The 18892-nt window shown below is 36.3% G+C and overlaps 1 protein-coding gene across 14 annotated transcripts in view; it reads left to right on the forward strand.

The window, feature by feature from the left end:
- Nucleotides 1-18892, forward strand: part of LOC127961469 (adhesion G protein-coupled receptor L3-like) — a 255154-nt gene that overhangs the window by 69032 nt on the left and 167230 nt on the right. For all 14 annotated transcript variants that reach the window (XM_052560590.1, XM_052560585.1, XM_052560591.1 and 11 more), the window contains exon 2: nt 3459-3651. In XM_052560590.1, coding sequence (XP_052416550.1) covers nt 3582-3651 — 70 coding nt within the window. In that variant the 5' untranslated portion in view covers nt 3459-3581. The remainder of the gene's footprint in view (nt 1-3458; nt 3652-18892) is intronic.

Below are 18892 nucleotides of genomic sequence, written 5' to 3' on the forward strand. Positions count from 1 at the left end.
AGGAATATGAATAGCGCTGGGCCTTTGAAAGACTGTAAGGATTGAGTGGGATTGAGTTTATTCTCGCGGTGGAAGCGTTACTTTCAGCTCCATCAGATAACGGCTGGATCGTGTTTCTCCGTGTATGTTTGTGCGAGTGAAGCTCTTGCTAATGAAAGCTTGTGTCGCTCCACACAGCTCACTATTAGAGGACAACCACACACACCCTGATCGTTATCATGATACGGACTCTGTCCTACATACACACACACACACACACACAGATGTGCAGATAACACACTTTTGAAGATGTGTGGATGAGAGCGCTGCACCTGACAATCTTCTGTCTGTGCAGTTTGTCGAACATCCTGATATCATAACGAAGAAGAGGATAGCATTATTAAAATAATGAAATGTTTTACAAGAAAACCGGATCTTTTGTTATTACTTTTTTAAGTTTTGTTAAAATCTTGTTTTTTTTTTTCTGAGAAAAACATTTTTGACTTTTAAAACAAAAAGTGGTGTGGACAAAACAAACAAAAACACATTTTTTTATTTATTTTATTTGATAGTTAAAGCCCATGGTGTAAAATAAAATTTTACCATTTTAACATGTTGAAAATAGTGTATAAAAAAATGGGTATTTTTGGGGCCTGGAGAAGTTTTGACATGCCCTGACTTTTGTGCTTTTTCTCTTGCTTATAAATATATTCATGGCTAAAGTCTGTAAACACTGTATTCAGTACAAACTGGGCTATAATAATATGTAAATGCATGATTGTGTTTTTGAGAAAACAATGTTTATGCGTGGTTAGTGAAAATGTTGAAGTCACTGAAATAAGGTCATAAAACATACAGAACACTTGTTCACAAGACCGTCAAACCTGGAGCTTGTAGACTAGAATTTTTGCTTCAAAATGATGTGAAAATCATCCTGTTTATTCACTGACAGAAAACAAAATATGAATACAACATTTGTAAGAAACTTTTTGTTTGGAAAGGGCATATGCGAGTAGGTGTGATTGACCATTAATATTAGTGTGATTCACACCTGAGAAGACAAAGACCCGCATAATGAGCCGCATAATGAGCCGCATAATGAGCCGCATAATGAGCCGCATAATGAGCCGTTCAGTCAGCTGTGTCACTGAGAGGGAGGATTTACAAGAAAGAATGTGAGGACATGTATATGTTCATAGTTTATTTAATATATACTTAATTATCCCACAAGTTAACTTGAGATTTAACTGCAAGTGGAGTTGAACAGTTTATTAGGAACAATCAATTATAGCTTTGATCACAGGAATAAATAAAATGGTAAAATATAACCAAATAGAAAGCAGTTATTTTAAATAGTAAAAATATTTCAAAATATTACTGTTTTAGCAAATGCAACTTTGTGTATTTTGGATCAAAAGAGAAGAGAACTCTTAACAAAAACATGAAAAATCTTGACCGGTGTTGAAGAGCTTTAAACTGGTATTGTGTCATGTTGAAATATATAAATGGACGTCACATACCTGGCATTTCCAAAGTGTATATTGTTTATGTGCTCTTAAATACCATTATTTTTTATGTTTGTTTGACTGAAATATATATATATATATATATATATATATATATATATATATATATATATATATTTTTTTTTTTTTTTTTTTTTTTTAATATTTAGTCTATTAATAAACTGTTTATATATATAGAGATAAAATAAAATAGAAAAACTAGAAATGTTGCCTTATTTTTACATTTTCAGTTTTAATTTTAATTGCAATATTTGTGCTTGTGTCATTTAAAATCTTTCCTTATTATTATTAAATATCTGTCAGGCTTTATTTATTTTCTGATTTTAGCTAATTTTAAGCTAAACCTATTTCTAGCTAGTTGCCAAGATAACATTTCTAATTTAATGTATTGTGTATGTGTGTGTGTGTGTGTGTGTGTGTGTGTATAATAGTAATAGTTTTAATAGTTTTTGTTTTTGTTATCAATAATAAGAAAAACTCTTCAAATATGGTCAAATAATCTGTATCTGGAGTCTTCAGTCTTCATAGCTGTCCCGGCAGTAGAAACTTGAATCCAGCTCTTCTTCAGTGTTACTTTAGTTCAGTCTGAAGAATCTGTAAACATCAGCACCTATTCATATCCACTGCAGCGTTCCGGCATTCCAGAACCTTTATCAGCCGGATCCTGAGAGCCACGAAACAACGGGACTGCACAGGAAAACAGAGAGCGAGAGAGGCGTTGAAAGACTTGTTTTTAACCAGGGTTGATCTGAAAGGTCTCACAATGCACTTCCACATGGCTTCAGATCTGTAAAAGTGTTGATGTGTGTTCTGTATCTGTGCTTTATGCCTGTATGATCATCATTTGGTGTTATTTCCCAATTAACACTAACGCAGTGGTGCAAAGCATCATGGGACACACGTCTCATTTTCCACGCAGATACAGTATGTGGAGTTATTTAGTCTTTCGCTGCCTGCAGGAGAACGTGTTGACTTGATTTTATGGTTTGTTTTTGAGTGAAAATGTCCTTGTCAGGTGACCTTTGACCTGGGAGGTCCGTCACTGTCATCAGCGATCGCTCGCTCGTCTTCTGGGAAACAATGTCAGAAACTCAGATCTGCGGTGCTGTGGTTTTGTGATACACTGATGGTATCAAGCGCAGTAATACTATGATAAATTACACTCAGGTACTGCTGTATTCTTAACAGCACTTTACTGCTTTAATAGGTTACCTTACTGTGCATTTACTGAGCTGCTGCTCTGCATTGCTTTAAATAGAGATGTTTAAGCCTTGATTTGCTCATTGTAATGAATAAATAATAGCGATAGTGAGAAAATAATACATCAGCAGATTTTTGGCAATTTTACTACAAATAAAACTATTACAGATCTATTTCAAAGCTTTGGTTAACAGAAATAAAGCTGACATTTTTTTATATATATTAGATGATAAAATAAAATATAACTTTCAGTTAGTTGGGCAACATTTCTTATTTTTCTTTTTAAGTATGAAATAAATCAAAATGAAATAAATGAAAGTTAGAAATTAAAAATACAAAAACTAATAAAAATTACAAAAATCAAGAGAATTACAGATACAGATATTATATAATTACAGATATTAATTCTGTTATATTATCTATTAATACAAATCTTTAACAATGTTTAGATAATAGCACTGATTTGAGATTACATGCATTGGCCAATACTTTACTCTTGTGTTTTTTGGCCTATAAAGTTAGTTGCCACGGCAATATTTCAACAAGGAAGTACTAAAATAACAGTAACACACACACACACACACACACAATAGATAGATAGATAGATAGATAGATAGATAGATAGATAGATAGATAGATAGATAGTTTAGTGAGTAAATGTTGTGTAAAAGTAGTTTTGATTTCTGACTAATAAAAATCCTGTATTCACTGATCACTAAAACAGTACTGTTTCTTCTCTTTCTGTGTTCATAGGTGGCTCAATAACTGTCGGACAGAAGGAACCACTGAGCTCCAAATCTTGAGTAAACTTGCTTCTTTCTCACTCAAACAATCTGCTGGAAGGGGAGGAGCCACACTCAAGCCAGCCAATCCAGAATGAGGGGCGGGGCCATGGTGTTTTTACAAGTGCTGCTATTGGCCAGTGTGCTGGAGCCTGTGACCCTGGGTGAGTCTAAGACTTTCATTGCTTTTCTTGCATTTCCAGTGGCTTCTTAGAAGCATTTTATATCCAAAATCTGAAAATATGTGAAAAAAGAAAGTGTTTTAGCAAACACAAAATGTAGAGATACATTATGCAAATGAAATATCTGGTGCAAATCATATGTTGTTAAACAGCATTACCCTCTAATGAGCAAATAATGACACCTTTTGGGGAAAACTGTACAATTTTGCAAATAAATTGAATGTCTTCTGTAATGGTGCCTTAAAACTGGTCTAAAATAAGCTGTTTAAACTGTCAGCTTGATTATGTTGTCTGCTTATTTTAACGGCCTTCAGTAGTGCACCTTGAAATGTGGTCATCTTACTGCATTATTGGAACAGTATAAACCCTGAAGTTGATTCGGAGAAACCAGCTTCGCTCTTCCTTGAACAGAAAATTACCATAATGGGCGATTAGAGGTGCTGCCATCATTTGAGAGGATATCTGGCCACAGATGTTGGACAGAGAGGAACGTAATTGTAGATCAGGGAGAAATAAAGAGCAGGAAAAGTAGGAAAGAGGGATTTAGAGAGAAAATGAGACATAGAGATGTCTAATAGCATGAGGTCAATCATTATTTATTTACCATTTGTTTGTGGGTATCCATGTAATAAGGCTCATCTAATTAAAAAGAGCTAATGAGCTGCATTGTTCTGTTTTCCATTTGACATGCAAAAGTCGGAAAAACACAAATTCCCCTGAATGCTCTGACAAATAGACTTTTAAAACAAATAGACTAAAGGACACACATCCAGGATTTGACCGTCTGCAGCTCTGAACTGAAGTCAAAAGGAAGCAGCGCTCATGTTTTAAAGGCTGTAGATACTGAAACTTACTGCTGTAATTAAATTACCTGTGGGAGTGTTTGCCTCTTTCTGCTGAAGCTTTTATGAGATACTGATGTCTACAGTGCTTTATTGTTTATAATATACATTTTTATGTGAAATTTGAAGGACAAATTTGTGTGCTGCAAGACTGAAAGTCTCTCTTTTAGAAGTGAAAATGGCCTTAGAAAAGCAGATGATAAATGTCATGTCAGATTGTATTTATTGATAATATTCTTACTCTAATTAAAAAAAAAAAAAAGATAAATGTTTCTTTAGCATTAAAATGATTTCTGAAGGATCGCATGACACTGAAGACTGGAGTAATGATGCTGGAAATTCAGTTTTGCATCACAGAAATAAATTATAATTTACCATATATTCACATAGAAAACAGTTACTTGAAATTGCAAAAATATTTCACAGTATTACTGTTTTACTGTATTTTAATCTGATAAATGCAGCCTTGGTATATAAAAAAAATTATTCTAAATCAAATTCTTTTGATCTGTACCCTAGTGCAAAATATATAGACTACAATTTATTTGAAATACATTTATCTCATGTTAGGTATACTACGGATACATTTACATATTTATGTACTCAAAAGTACCTTGCGATTTAACTTTTAGTATACTATACTGGTATACGTAAAGTCTGCTAAATTTGTTTTAATTAATTGTGTGAAAGTAGTGTTGAAGATAAACAAAGTATATTTTAGTAAAGTATATTTTATTGTGCTAAAGAGGATTATTGCATGCATATTTTAAATATCTTGCATTTAAAAGACCTTTATTATTCAAAGATCACACAATCCTCATCAATAATGACATTAAAACACATTTTAGGCTTAAAAGTAAGAAATGTGCAAGTAGAACTCCAAATAAAGATTAATTATAATTTATAATATAATCAGTAAGTCGCGAGTGATATGTCAGTAAATATGTTGATAGATCATATGAAATCCTCTCTTTGTAAAATAAAGTCAAGTTCAGGTTACACACACAAATATATATTTCATAATATTTGTTTTTGTAGATGAATAAGCTTGAATGTGTCTAGAAAATACAATATTAGAATTATTATAAGAATATTACATTTCTGAAAATTATATATATAACAAGCATCTTCCTGTTCCCATGGAGAAGCGGGGAGATCGGGGGAGGGTGGGGAGTGGAGCCTGACACACTTGAGAAAGCTGACCATAGCCAGGAGAGTCCGCTGATGTTGGCGCTGGCCGTCCCCGCTCGGTGTTGCACGGTGAAGTTGAAGTCCCGGGGCGCGAAGAACCATCACGTCACCTTGGCATTCGTCTCCTTGGCTCGGGCCATCCACTGTAGGGGAGCGTGGTCTGTTATGAGGGTGAAGTGGCGGCCGAGGAGGTAATACCTGAGCTCCAGGACTGCCCACTTAACGGCCATCGCTTCCCTCTCCACCGTGGTGTACCGCTATTCCGCAGGGGTCAGCTTTCGGCTTATGAACATCACCGGGTGTTCCACGCCGTCATGGCCCTGCGATAGGACGGCTCCTAACCTGGTGTCGGATGCATTCATCTGCAGCAGGAAGGGGCAGTTGAAGTCGGGGGCTCAGAGGACCAGTTCTGTTGTGAGGGCTGCCTTTATCCGGTGGAACGCCGCTTCCGTCTCAGGGGTCCACGGGACCTTTTCCGGCTGCCCCTTCCTGGTCAGGTTTGTCAAGGGAGAAGCTAAGAAGGAGAACTTAGGGATAAAGCAGCGGTAGTACCCCGCCAACACCAAAAAAGCCCGTACCTGTTTCTTGGAGGTGGGCTGCAGCATGGAGAGGATAGCTGCCACCTTCTCCTCTTGAGGTTTAATGAGGCTGCGACCCACCTTGGGTACCCCAAGTACTTCGCTTTGGCGAGGACCAGATGACACTTCTGGGGCTTGGTGGTCAGGCCAGCCCAGCGTAGTTCCATTAGCACCCTCCGCAGCCGCTTCAGATGGTCCTCCCAAGTCTCCGAATGAATGACGATGTCGTTGAGGTAGGCCGCCGCATACGCCTGATGCGGCTGGAGGAGGACGTCCATTAACCGTTGGAAGGTGGCCGGGCCCCATGTAGGCCGAAGGGAAGGACCCGGTACTGCCAGTGGCCACTTGGGGTAGAGAAGGCCGTCTTCGGTTTGGCCTGTTCTGTTAAGGGGACCTGCCAGTAGCCCTTGGTAAGGTCGAGAGTGGAAATGCACCGGGCCCTTCTCAAACAGTCCAACAACTCATCGACACGGGGCATGGGGTAGCAATCAAATTCGGAGACTTTGTTCAAGCGGCAGAAGTCGTTACAGAAGAGGAGGGTGCCGTCGGGCTTCGGAACCATGACGATGGGGCTGTACCATGGGCTGCGCAGTGGTTCAATTACCCCTAACCTCAGCATCTCCTGTACCTCGTCCTCGATGGTGTGTCGCCGAGCCTCCGGAACATGGTAGGGCCACTACCGGACGATGGTCTCCGGTGGTGTGCGGACGTCGTGCTCCAAGATGTGGGGCCGCCCAGGCTGGGGGGAGAACACATCCAGAAACTGACTGACCAGGTGTTGCAGCTCCGAGTTCTGGAGGCGGACAACCACAACGCACTGCGCTACCTGGTATACGGTGGGACCCCCGGCTAGCAACCTGTGTTGGGCCGGAAGGGAGAGGCTAGCGTCTTGAGCCCTGGCTGGCTGCCGCGGGTCGAAGGTCCACTCGTTGAATAGCTGGGCGGCGCTGATTGGAGACAGCCCCATCCGGCCCAGGATCTCCTTCCGTAAGTCCTTGTAGGAGGTGCTTTGTTCCGGGGGGAAGCGCGAAGTACGCACGCTGAGCCTCTACCGTGAGCAGTGGGGCAACGATGCACGGCCATTCCTCCTTGGTCTCGGTCTCGAACATCTGGAGATACATCATTACGTCATCGTGCGCTGTCATCCTGGGTAGTTACTGCGTTGCCTGGACACGGGGATCAGGTAGCGGAGTTCGCGGGGCTGTGGCAAGACGGAGCGCGGCCAGCTCACGTTCGGTTTCCCCCTACCGGGAGGCCATGAGCTCCACAATTTGCTGCTGGCAGATGCTCACCTTGGTGAGGTGCTTCAACAGCTCTTCCATGGAGTGCCACCTGGGCAAACAGAAGTAAGGAACGTGAAAAAAAAAACAATCCAAACCAGTCCAAAAGTAGAATTGGCGAGTGGGGAGGGGTCGTAGGTGTCCTCTTCAATGTTCTGCCCGCATTTTCCACCAGTGTGGCATGGGGAAGTAGGACACGACTTGAGGATGAAGGTAAGTTCCTACAGTACAAAAAAGTGCTCAATCTTTAACTAAAATTATTTGGAGAGCAGCTTAAAAAGTGCTTTGACTGAACCTGACACACATGAAGCAACAGAAAAAGACAGAAATTGTGTTATTCAACATAAAATTAAGCTAGTAGGAAGTTTTGATGTCTCACACACATGCGTAAAAGGCAAAAACATCCATCTGACACACACACACACAACAACAACAACAACAATTAGAAGCTAAGCCAGGTGGACTGTAAGGATTTTGAGTAGAGATCAAACAGATCAAAATGCTCATGCTTATTACTGTATGTGCGTGTTTGGTCTCTCTCTCTCTCTCTCTCTCTCTCTCTCTCTCTCTCTCACACACACACACACACACACACTGAATAAATAACCTGAGCTTCATCATCTTTGCCATGATGCAACCCTGAGGAAACTCAGCACGTCTGAAGCAGTGTATGTTTGTCTGCATTCGGATGTCCCTCAAAACCAGAAACTCCTCAGCTGGTCGTGTGTATTGCATGGCTCTCTTGATCGATTGAATTCTGTGGTCAGCTGATTAGTTCAGTGACCGGTACATTGTGTCATTTACTGTACATGACATAGCTGTGCAGGTTTCATGACTTTCTGTCCTCTTCGTTCATCTCATAGAACATTAAATGAACTGAATTTATGATTTATGATCATGTGACTCTGAAGACTGGAGTAATGATGCTGAAAATACAGATTTGATCAAAGAAATCACTTACATTTGACTATAAATTCACATAGAAAACAGCTATTTTTAATCGTCATAATTTGTCACAATTTTACTGTATTCCTAATCAAATAAATGCAGCATCTTTTGGCAGAAGATTACAAAAGCATTAGAACATCTCATCAAACCTAAACTTTTTCAACAATAATGTACATTTATATTGTTACATTTAGTTAGAAATATTTAGTTTTGAAATATTTATTTCTATATTTTCACACTGACACGGTTATTTTTTAAAATGAATTAATTAGCCATTAAGATAGATAGATTGCAGTCCAATTCTGTTTTGGACCCCATTGACTCTCATTTTATGGACAAAACGATTCTCTCTGGTTTACATTATCACTGGTCTCCAGACTATAACTCCATCTCGCACGAACATACCAAGAGAAATGATCAAGAATAGTTTTGTGTCAGTCAGGATATTTTTGACGCTCTTAATTTCTTTGTTCAGGGACAAATGCTAATAGCATGAGAAGTGTCTAATTAATTTCACCGAAGCTCTCTCACTTCTTCTCTTAATTAGTGCATTTTAAAGTTATTTTGACTGCAGGGATTTGTGGCTATAATAGTGTCCGCTTAACAAGATGAACTGCTAGAAACATTCGCTTAGGAAAGAGAAAAACTTTGTTTGCTTGAATCACTGTGTTTCGTTTTGTCCCAGCCGTGTGATTGGGATAAAGGTTTCAGAGCAAATGCTACAAATTGGTCTTTAGGTAAACCAGACGGAGCATATACTTTAGTTATTTCCCATAATGCAATGCATATGTGCACATCTAAAAAAAACACGCCAGTATCAGTCTTTACCAGGGTTTGGGAAGCTCGTTATTTAAAGAGGTTTCAATTCAGTCAAAATACCAGTTTGAAAGCTACTAACCAGCGTTGTTTGAGTGTCACTGATATACTATTGTACAACGATAAAATGAAAAAAATAAAAAAGTTACAAAACATAAACTGCTAATAAATTTAATAAATAATTGCAAGTGACACATTGAGTTAAATGCTTTTTTTTTCTTCTGTAAAAATACTGCAATCGTCTTTAATTTCAAACTTTATTTTTATTTTAACAGTGTAATTTGTGGTGATATTTCGAATTGGACTCAAATTTTGTTTTCAATTTGATTATTTGTTTTACTTTTATTAATATCGTGTATTTTTATCATCTTTATTAGTTTTAAATACATTTATATTTTTATATTTAGTTATTACATTAACTTTTCATGTGTTTAACTGTAGTTAATTATAATAATAATGCTGCTAACTGCAAGTATTAGATCTTACTTTTCTATATTTCTATGTAGTTTTTAGACATTATTTATTAGTTTTAGTTTATTTAACTTAGGTTATTGCAGTACTTTAAGTTGATGTTTGTTTGTGTTCTTTAGTCTGAAATAACTATAATAACTTGGTGCAGTTATTAATTTTAATATTTATTCATTTATTTTAATATATCTTAATATTAATTTTGATTTATTGGCTGCAGTTTTAATTTGAGTTTCTTTAAGCTCATGATAAATGTTTCCATGGCACGTTTTTAGGGTTAGTCAGTGGAAGGAGACTCGATCTCATGTTAGTTTTCTGCTCGTGTAACACATTTGAATGCATTTGCGTGTGAGTGTTGTTTGTTTTCTTCATCCTGCTCACCGACTCTCATTTGGATCTTTGAATTTTAAGTAACTTCAGTTACAATGAGCCTGATCAAGCTGTATATGCAGGATGTTTTTCTGTGGCTTTCTGTGTGAATATGTGCAAACAGACACGTTTTGTGTGGAGAAGCGTGCGATTAAATTACACTTGTACCTTTATTTGCATTTCAAAACTTTTTTTAGCACTTTAAATCTACTTTGGATGTGGGAAATAGCAGCTTGTTTGTATGACATCTCTCCCGTGGACACACACACACACACACACTCAGGGTTGTCATACTTGTCAAGTGATTGCAGAAGCGTTTTTTTCTTATGCAAAGAGAAACGACTGCTGTCACACTCGCACACTGTTTCCTTGTTCCTTCTCTGCTTCTATCCGTCTGTATCTCATTTGCTCGCTCGTATCTGGTGTCATTTTCCCTGGAAATCTTTGTCAGTTGTGGTGGTTACATTAAGCTCTGATTGTGTTAGGAGGCTGATGGCTGTGTTTTCGGTGACTTTATTAGACACACAGATGCAGGATGGGTTACAAACATGCTGTCATGTTTGATTATATGGAGCTGATCAATATTCGTCATATTTCTGGATATCAGGCTCTCTGGAATTTAGCTGGATGTAGCACGCATGCGTTTTCAGATTTCCAGTGAATTATATCGTCTGTGCTCTGCTGTTCTTCATGTTAAAGCATTAGGAATGAAAACAGACATTGGATTGTAATAGATCAGAACATGCCTCAGAAAAAAAAAAAAACAGCTTTACTGCAATGTGACAAAAAATTCTGTATTACAGTATTTTTGTGTCTCAATATTTAGTATTTTATTATTAAATCCAATGATAACACCAACATTGTGTTGTTCGGTCATTATTATTAGTGTTTTTTTTTTAAATAATATTATATGTAAAAAATAGAAAAAAATAATGATAAATCATATATAATTTTTTTATTATATTTTTAATATATTTTATTTATTAGTTTTGGTTTATTTTATTTTTTATATGCTATTTAAGGTCAATTAAATGAAACTGAAAAAAAAAAAGAAAAAGAAAAGTGTTTTTTTTTTTTTTTTTTTTTTTTTTTTTTTTAATAAGCTTACTTTTAAAACTTACTTACTTAAAACTAAAACAATTTTATGGTTTTAGTTTTAGTTAACCACAATTATCCTGCTGCTAAATACATTTTTAAGATTAGTAGAAGGAACTTTCTTGGGTGTTTTTTATTTTTATTTTTATATTCCTTTTTACATCTTTTTTAATTAATGTTTATTTATTAGGTTTTATGTTTTGGGTGAATTGTGACCCATATGTTTTCGTGAGACTCACTCATAAGTGTGCACACTTGGGTGTGTGTACAGGTGTATAGATACATATATACTGTATGTTTGTTTTCAAATAGTTATTGTTTGCACAGATGTGTGTGTGTCTGTGTTTTTTGGAGCAAATATGTAACTATCAAGCTTTTGTAGAGATAAAAAAAAAAAAAAACTTTATATTTTTTAAGGTGTGTCATCATCCTCAGTAAATATGTGCGCTTGTGTGTATCTTGTGTTTGTATGTCTGTAGTACATGTGTCGTGTATTTCTTCAATAAATCATGAGGCAATTGAACACAAGCACCAGTTTGACTGCTTGGTTACTTTCACATGCTCAAACACGCACACACACACACACACGCACGTGGACCTGTATTTAATAAGTCAACTTCAAACCAACCTCATGTTACTTCTGCAGATTTCATGCATTTATTATTCAGTCATATTCAAGGCAATCAAGTGTACAACTTTTTCTCAAGGAAATGCTAGACCAAAAAAGCACTCAAGTGATTTAATACAGTCAAAAACTCATAAACACACACATATGTGGAACTACAAAAGGGTGAGACTTGTGTGATGTTATAATGTTGTGATAGTAAGATTTACAGCCAATCATACACTCAATATGTAATACTCAGCCCTGCCTAATACATGTAATCATGATGATAAAAGCTGCAGCTCGATATCTAATCACAGTTTTGCTGATGCCCTGCAGGAACAGCCAGATAAAGCCAGTGTAAGTGTTAAGACTGACCACATAAACCAGGCTAGAGCTGGCTTATTATAGTGAACTAAACTAAAACTTTGAACAAAGCGAATTAACAAATTAATGACTCATACAGACCACCACCTGCTGGCAGTTTTAGTTTGTTCTTTACAGTATGTTTTCATTTATTTAAAAATAAAATAAATACAACATTAAAGGGATAGTTCACCCCACCCCCCCCAAAAAAAAAAAAAACATAAATAAATAATACTGTTTCTGTCATCATTCACTCACCCTCATGTCGAGGTGAATGAATTACTTTCTTTTGCTCAACTTAGAAGGTATTTTGAACACTGTTGGTAACAAAGCTGGCTACCGGTGACTTTCACTGGATGGAGAGAATTTTTTTTTTTCTAAAAAGATCTTCTATGTTCCATAGTTTATGTTAGGAAGTTGTAGCCTAAACGTTTGTGTAACATTTTTTTTGTTGTTGAATCAAATACTTTTTTTTTTTTTTTTACTATTTGTAATGTCTACTTAATATTTTATCATTTAACTCAATAAAAGCTTTAAATATTCTTTTATGGGTGTTTTTCAAATTTAATACATTTATTCTCCAAATCGTGTAATAAATTAGATTAAAATGTGTGTGTGTGTATGTTTGAGTGTGTGTTACCTTAAAATTAAATAAATGTTAACTGAAATAAAATAAAATATAAACATTTCTTAAACTTATATTATTTTAGCTAGTTCCCAGAGCAATCTTTCTCATTTTCATTTTGTTTAACATGAAATACTAAAATAACAAACTAAAACTGAAAAAAATAATATATATATATATATATATATATATATATATATATATATATATATATATATATATATATATATATATAATAAGAAAACAAGCAAAACTTAGACAAATGGCAAAAACACTAAGAATATTTAACATGAAAGTAGAAAATATAACAATATAATCTAATTCAAAATAATTATTTCAAAATAAGTTACTGTAACCCAATGTGTCTTTTTATTTTAACTATTATTTTGAGAATATAAGATACATTAAACAATAAATAAACAGATGGAAAAATTAGAAATGAAAGCCAATAATATTTTTATTGTGTACATGTGGAGATTCAGGAGTGAAACAACTTCACGTTTGTTTTGGAGACCCAGTTTAGCCACTTATCGGATGACACACACACACACACACACACACACACACACACTCACACTAAAATCCCTCAACACAAAGCTGTGTGTATGAACACGTCTCACGCAAAGCTTCTGTCATAAGCATTCTTGCATGTGGTGTGATTGTGTGTATAGATGCTAAGCTGTTTGCCCTGTGGCACTCTTATTTTGATTTCCAATTCAAAGCTGTTCTGTGAGTAAATACAGAACCATAATTGAATGAGACTATGGTCTACACTCCACACAAACACACAAGCTTTTCATAATCATAAGGATTACCTCCATTTCTGCACGCTCACAATTTTCATGCTAATAGGACACAACATGTGAGCATTAATCATCCCGACTGCCACATTCAACACTAACTCATATCCACATAGACCAAACCTGGTTTGGTTTGGTTTTTTGTTTTGCTTGTGTGTGTGTGTGTGTGTGTGTGTGTGTGTGTGTTTGTGTGCGACTCACACTCTAAGAAGAAAGAGAGTAGCTCTCTGTTATTTGCGTTTAGTGAGCTCTGTCTGACAGATTGGCACCTTTTCAGTTCACGCTGAACGCGGTGGAGCAGAACAGCTTAAGAGACTGTGGACTGAGGCCTGTGGTGGTTCGCTGGTCTTAACTGGCCATAAGCTGGCCTATGTTGGCCAAAAAAAAAAAAAAGAATCTTAAAAGGGGGGGGGGGGGGGGGGGGTATGGGTAATCTGGAGTACCCATAGAGTAGTACTGCATTCTTCATAACTCCAAAAAGTCTTTAGTTTTATTATATTTATTAGAGAAAGATAGACTGTACCGTTTTTTTTTTTTTTTTTCGGAAAAACACGAGCGGCTGGAGGCATGACGTGTGGGCGGAGCTAAAGAATCACGAGCGCGAGTAGGCTTTTGCGTTGATTACATCTGGAAGCTGTGACATTACTGTGAGGAAAAAACCATCCTACAAAACAAACCATGGCTAACAGTCAGATTCATGTGGCATGTATTGAAACTGTATATATTTGCTTAGCGGTTTTGGAAAATGACTAAGTTCCACTTTGTCGTCTTTTTTTTTTTTTTTTTTTTAAGCTGTACATGTGGGAAGTGCAGTTTGATGCCAACATCGCATGTTGTTTACTTGATGTGCTTACGCGCCGATAGCTAAGTTAACAACACAGAGATATTTGAAGGAGTTTTACTCACCGCATGCGGTTCCAACTCATGTTCGTGACCCTTTTTCATTGGAATTGCATCATCCTTAAGAAATAAACGATGTGCAAATCCGGCGTCAAACTGGACCTTGTTTGTAAAACAAGCATCTTCGAAATGCAGGGGAACAAACAAAAACACTTGCACAACTCCGTAGATGCTCTGTAAAAATAAACTCCATCCACTGGTCCCTTAATGCTGTTTTTTTTTTTTTTGGTAATCTGTGCAGGGTTGTCTTGCCCTGGCAACCACAAACTCTCTCGCTGTGGTCAGTGAATGTCTCTACTCTGCTCTACGGGCACGCGCGCTCTTCCGGGAGAAGTGCCCTTAGGACCCATATAAGGAAACTCCGCTCCATCTAACGTCACACAGACCCATACTCGAAAAAAAACACTTTCCGAAACTTACGACAAACCGGAAGGAGTATTTTAACTTAATTTTTGAAACTTTGTCCAAGTTTAGCATGGGAATCCAACTCTTTAACAGTGTAAAAAACTCAGTATGCATGAAATAGCATACTACCCCCCCCCCCCCCCCCTTTTAAAAGTATATTTAAAAATAAAACTGTACTTGCAGGTAATATAAATCAAATAAAAGTTTTGTGATTTTTGTGTTTTTCTAAACACTTTTAAAGAGGGACCTTTTCAATCAAATTAAACATCTGATTTTGAAGTACATTTTATGTCAAAGTGCACTTATGATGATTTGTTTGATAGGTTTTAAAGAACATTTTAAATAATTGTTTTAATATTCTTTAATCATGCTTTTAAAAATTCAAATTAATGTTGACTAACTCACATGCAGTGTTATTGAGTTTATTGAACAATCTTAGTTGCGTATTTCTCACTGTTCAAACTTCGTCTGACCAGCAAAGTTTCAACAAGTAATTATATACCAAAACTGCTTCACAGCCACATTCCATAAACCTTGGGTTTCTATAAACATTCCATCATATTTCAAATTTCCATAAACATTCCATACATATAAAATTTACTTAGGTCCTACTAAAGTCAAAAACATCCTAAAGATTCAGCTAATTGCATTTAATATCAATTTAAAATACTTTTTTTTTTCAAAATACATTTTAATTTAATTATAAATTCTATGCAATTAAGTGTCTGAAATCATTACACTAAGCATGTTATTTTAAGTACTAATTAATTCTGTATTAAGTGCTCTTTTTAAAAATGTGTCAGAGTACTTCTTTTTCACTTGATAGAGAAACACACACTGACAAAATGCACTGGAAGTCATTACAGCATCTGCAAAATCCATGACTGTAAATGTAGACGAAGCAGAACAGAAGCTGCAGCATTTAACACTCATTTAACACTGTTTGGAAATGAACATTTCCTCTTGTAATATATCATCCAAACATGTGACCCTCCAATAATCAGTGTGTTCCTTTTGCACACACACACACACACACACACACACACACACACACACACACACACACACGCATACACCTCACACACACACACACACACACACACACACCATATGACCCTTTCCAGAACAATGCAGACAGGGTCGCATGTGCTCTAGCAAACAGAAAGCCTTTATGAGAAAGAACAATAGGTGCATATAGTGTAGAGAAGATTATGAATTTATCAGCTTTCCAACACTTTCCACAGAGAGAGGGAGAGAGAGAGATAGGGAGAGCAAGGAACTTTGCGGAGGGATTGTGGACACTTGATATGCTCCCTTTACACAGCCTTGTTGCTTTTGGTTGGAATTCAATATGGCATCTAAAAAAGTGACCTGTGTTCTAGCAGTTCGCAGGTGAGCAGTTCATAATGCTGCTGTTGCTCCTCAAGCCTGTTGTTCTTATTATACTTACACAATTTGAACAGCTGTAACTTTTTATCCCTGTGGTGTAAACCCACCACACTTTGCCTACATTAAGGGTCTGTGGCTAATTGCATTTGGTTCAATTATGAAATGGATGGGATGTATGGTTGCCTAGCAACTAGCAGTTAGATGTGCAGTATTTAGAATGTCAGGTCCTTTTCCTCATTGAGTTTTAGGGTTTCATGGTGAATGCATTTGCTTCAAGGGCACAAGTAATTAAATGAACTGTATTTATTTTTTATTTTATTTTTTTTCAGTTGAACTGTTCTGCTCATTAACTCCTGTAGATCATCTCTTGCTTTATAAGTCAAATGGTTTTTATAATATTGAGAAGTTTAAATGCATTTGTTTTATTGGATGTAAAAATTTAATCCCACAGGCCCCATCCATTCTTTTTATTTTATTTTTATTTATTTATTTATTTATTTATCTATCTATTTTCTTTAATAAATTTTTTGATGAAAACCGTAAATATGAAAATAAGTTAGAATGTTTTCTTTATTTTTTATACATTTTGATTTTAGTTGATACATTATTAAAATTACTCAAAATATAAGGACCTACACCAGTATCGATCATTTCACAATGATCTTGTTTATTAAGGAACAACTTACAATAAAATAGGATATTTTCATCATTAAATTCCGTTAGTATGCTGTATTTTTCAATATTTTTTATTACTATGATTTATACACTATTGTAGTGTTTAAAAATATTTTTATAATTTTTGTTTTATTTAGAAATAGCAACACTGGTACTGTACCTTCACAGCCTTGAGCACAAGGCTTGTAATGTTTAAAATCCCTCTGTTTTTTTTTCCTCTCTCTCTCTCTTTCTCTCAATCCTGCTCTCTGTTTTCCTCCATTTGGCCTGATTCTTCCTCTCATGTTTCTGGGATTCCTGACTTCGTATTTTAGTGTCTCTTTTCCTTGTTCTTCTGAGCTGTAGAAGCAGGAAAGGGCTTGTCAATTGACCTGTTGATAAATGAGGCTCTGAAGACTTACGTTGGAGCCACAGGCAAAGCAAAGAGCCATTAGGAGTCTTCAGTAATAAACAAGCATACATCGACACAAAGCCCCCGAACACTTTTACATTCCAGACCGAAGAGAACATCACTTACTGCATTCCAAACAACAGCGGAGAGAGGTTTGGATGTCTGGAGCAGAAATGCACGCCATCACTCATTCATGAAATATTCACATTGGCAACTGTATTGCAGAATGCAGTTCACTGTTTTGGGATTGTTGGTTAATTAAGTGTTGTTTACTGACTGGATATTTTAATAACGTGTTGAAATTTAAAGAATGGAAGTGTGTTTGAAGATCACTCAAGATCTTCCACGAGATATTCACTACAAAAGCTTTCTTGTGTGGAGAAACCACAGGTGTGCATCTCCGCCGCCCCTCCCAGAGTTCCTTTCAGCGGCAATTTGCTTAGTTCTGCCATCTCGTTCCCAGAGAAACTGGAGAGAGTTGAGCTCTCTTTTGTTTGTTTCACTAGATAATGCTTCATTTCCATGGTGAGTCATTCGGGTTTGGGAGTTTTAAGCCCCTGAAATACATCAGTCATCATGCTGAATGTGAAGGCGGATGTGGAAGCAGCTTCACTCCATCATCCCAGATCTAAAACCTCCTCTGCATTTTGATGACAGATTACGAAGTATTTCTTCACAACCTGCTAATGAAGTAAAGTCTTACATTTCTACCTAATAAGATGCTTCAATTATTTTCATTGGTGTAACTTAGCTTAGTTTATTCCCATAATAGTAACTGATTTCTCTAAATTAAATGAAACAATCTATTTGAATTTAACCAATTTTTAAGAAATTAATACTTTTATTGAAGCAGGGATGCTTAAAATTGGATCGAAAGTGATAATAAATACATTTATTATGTTGCAAAAGATTTTGGTTTCAAATGCATGCTTTTCTTTTCAGCTATATATTCATAAATAATCCTGAAAAATCAAATGTGTCATGGTTTCCACAAAAATATTCTGCAGCACAACTGTTTTCCACATTGATAATATTCTCAAAATTTTCTTGAGCAACAAATCAGCATATTAGAATGATTTCTGAAGATAATGTTACAATGAAGACTGGAGTAATGATGCTGGTCACAGCAATCAATAACATTCTATTTTTAAATTTGAATCATATTTAACAACATTGCGACTCCAAACAAATGAAGAGTAATGTAGTTATTGTTCATAACAGTAACTCTATATTTTTTGAGACAAACTTTCAGTTACCATGGTGAATGGCATTGTTAGGAAGAGTCATTTGGTCATTTCTCAGTGTTGCGTGACCATGACTAGTTGCTGTATATTTGATTACTCAATGCTTGTATTCGATTATACATGCCTGGCGTTGGAGAACAGATCCAGATGTTTCAGTTCGGCAGTGTTGTCAAAGTCATCGGTCATGCTGCTTCAGCCTCATAATCCAGCAGGAAACACCTCATGTTGTGGCACGAT

This window comes from Carassius gibelio, chromosome B7 (assembly GCF_023724105.1).
Source record: "Carassius gibelio isolate Cgi1373 ecotype wild population from Czech Republic chromosome B7, carGib1.2-hapl.c, whole genome shotgun sequence".
NCBI classification, from domain to species: Eukaryota; Metazoa; Chordata; class Actinopteri; order Cypriniformes; family Cyprinidae; genus Carassius; species Carassius gibelio.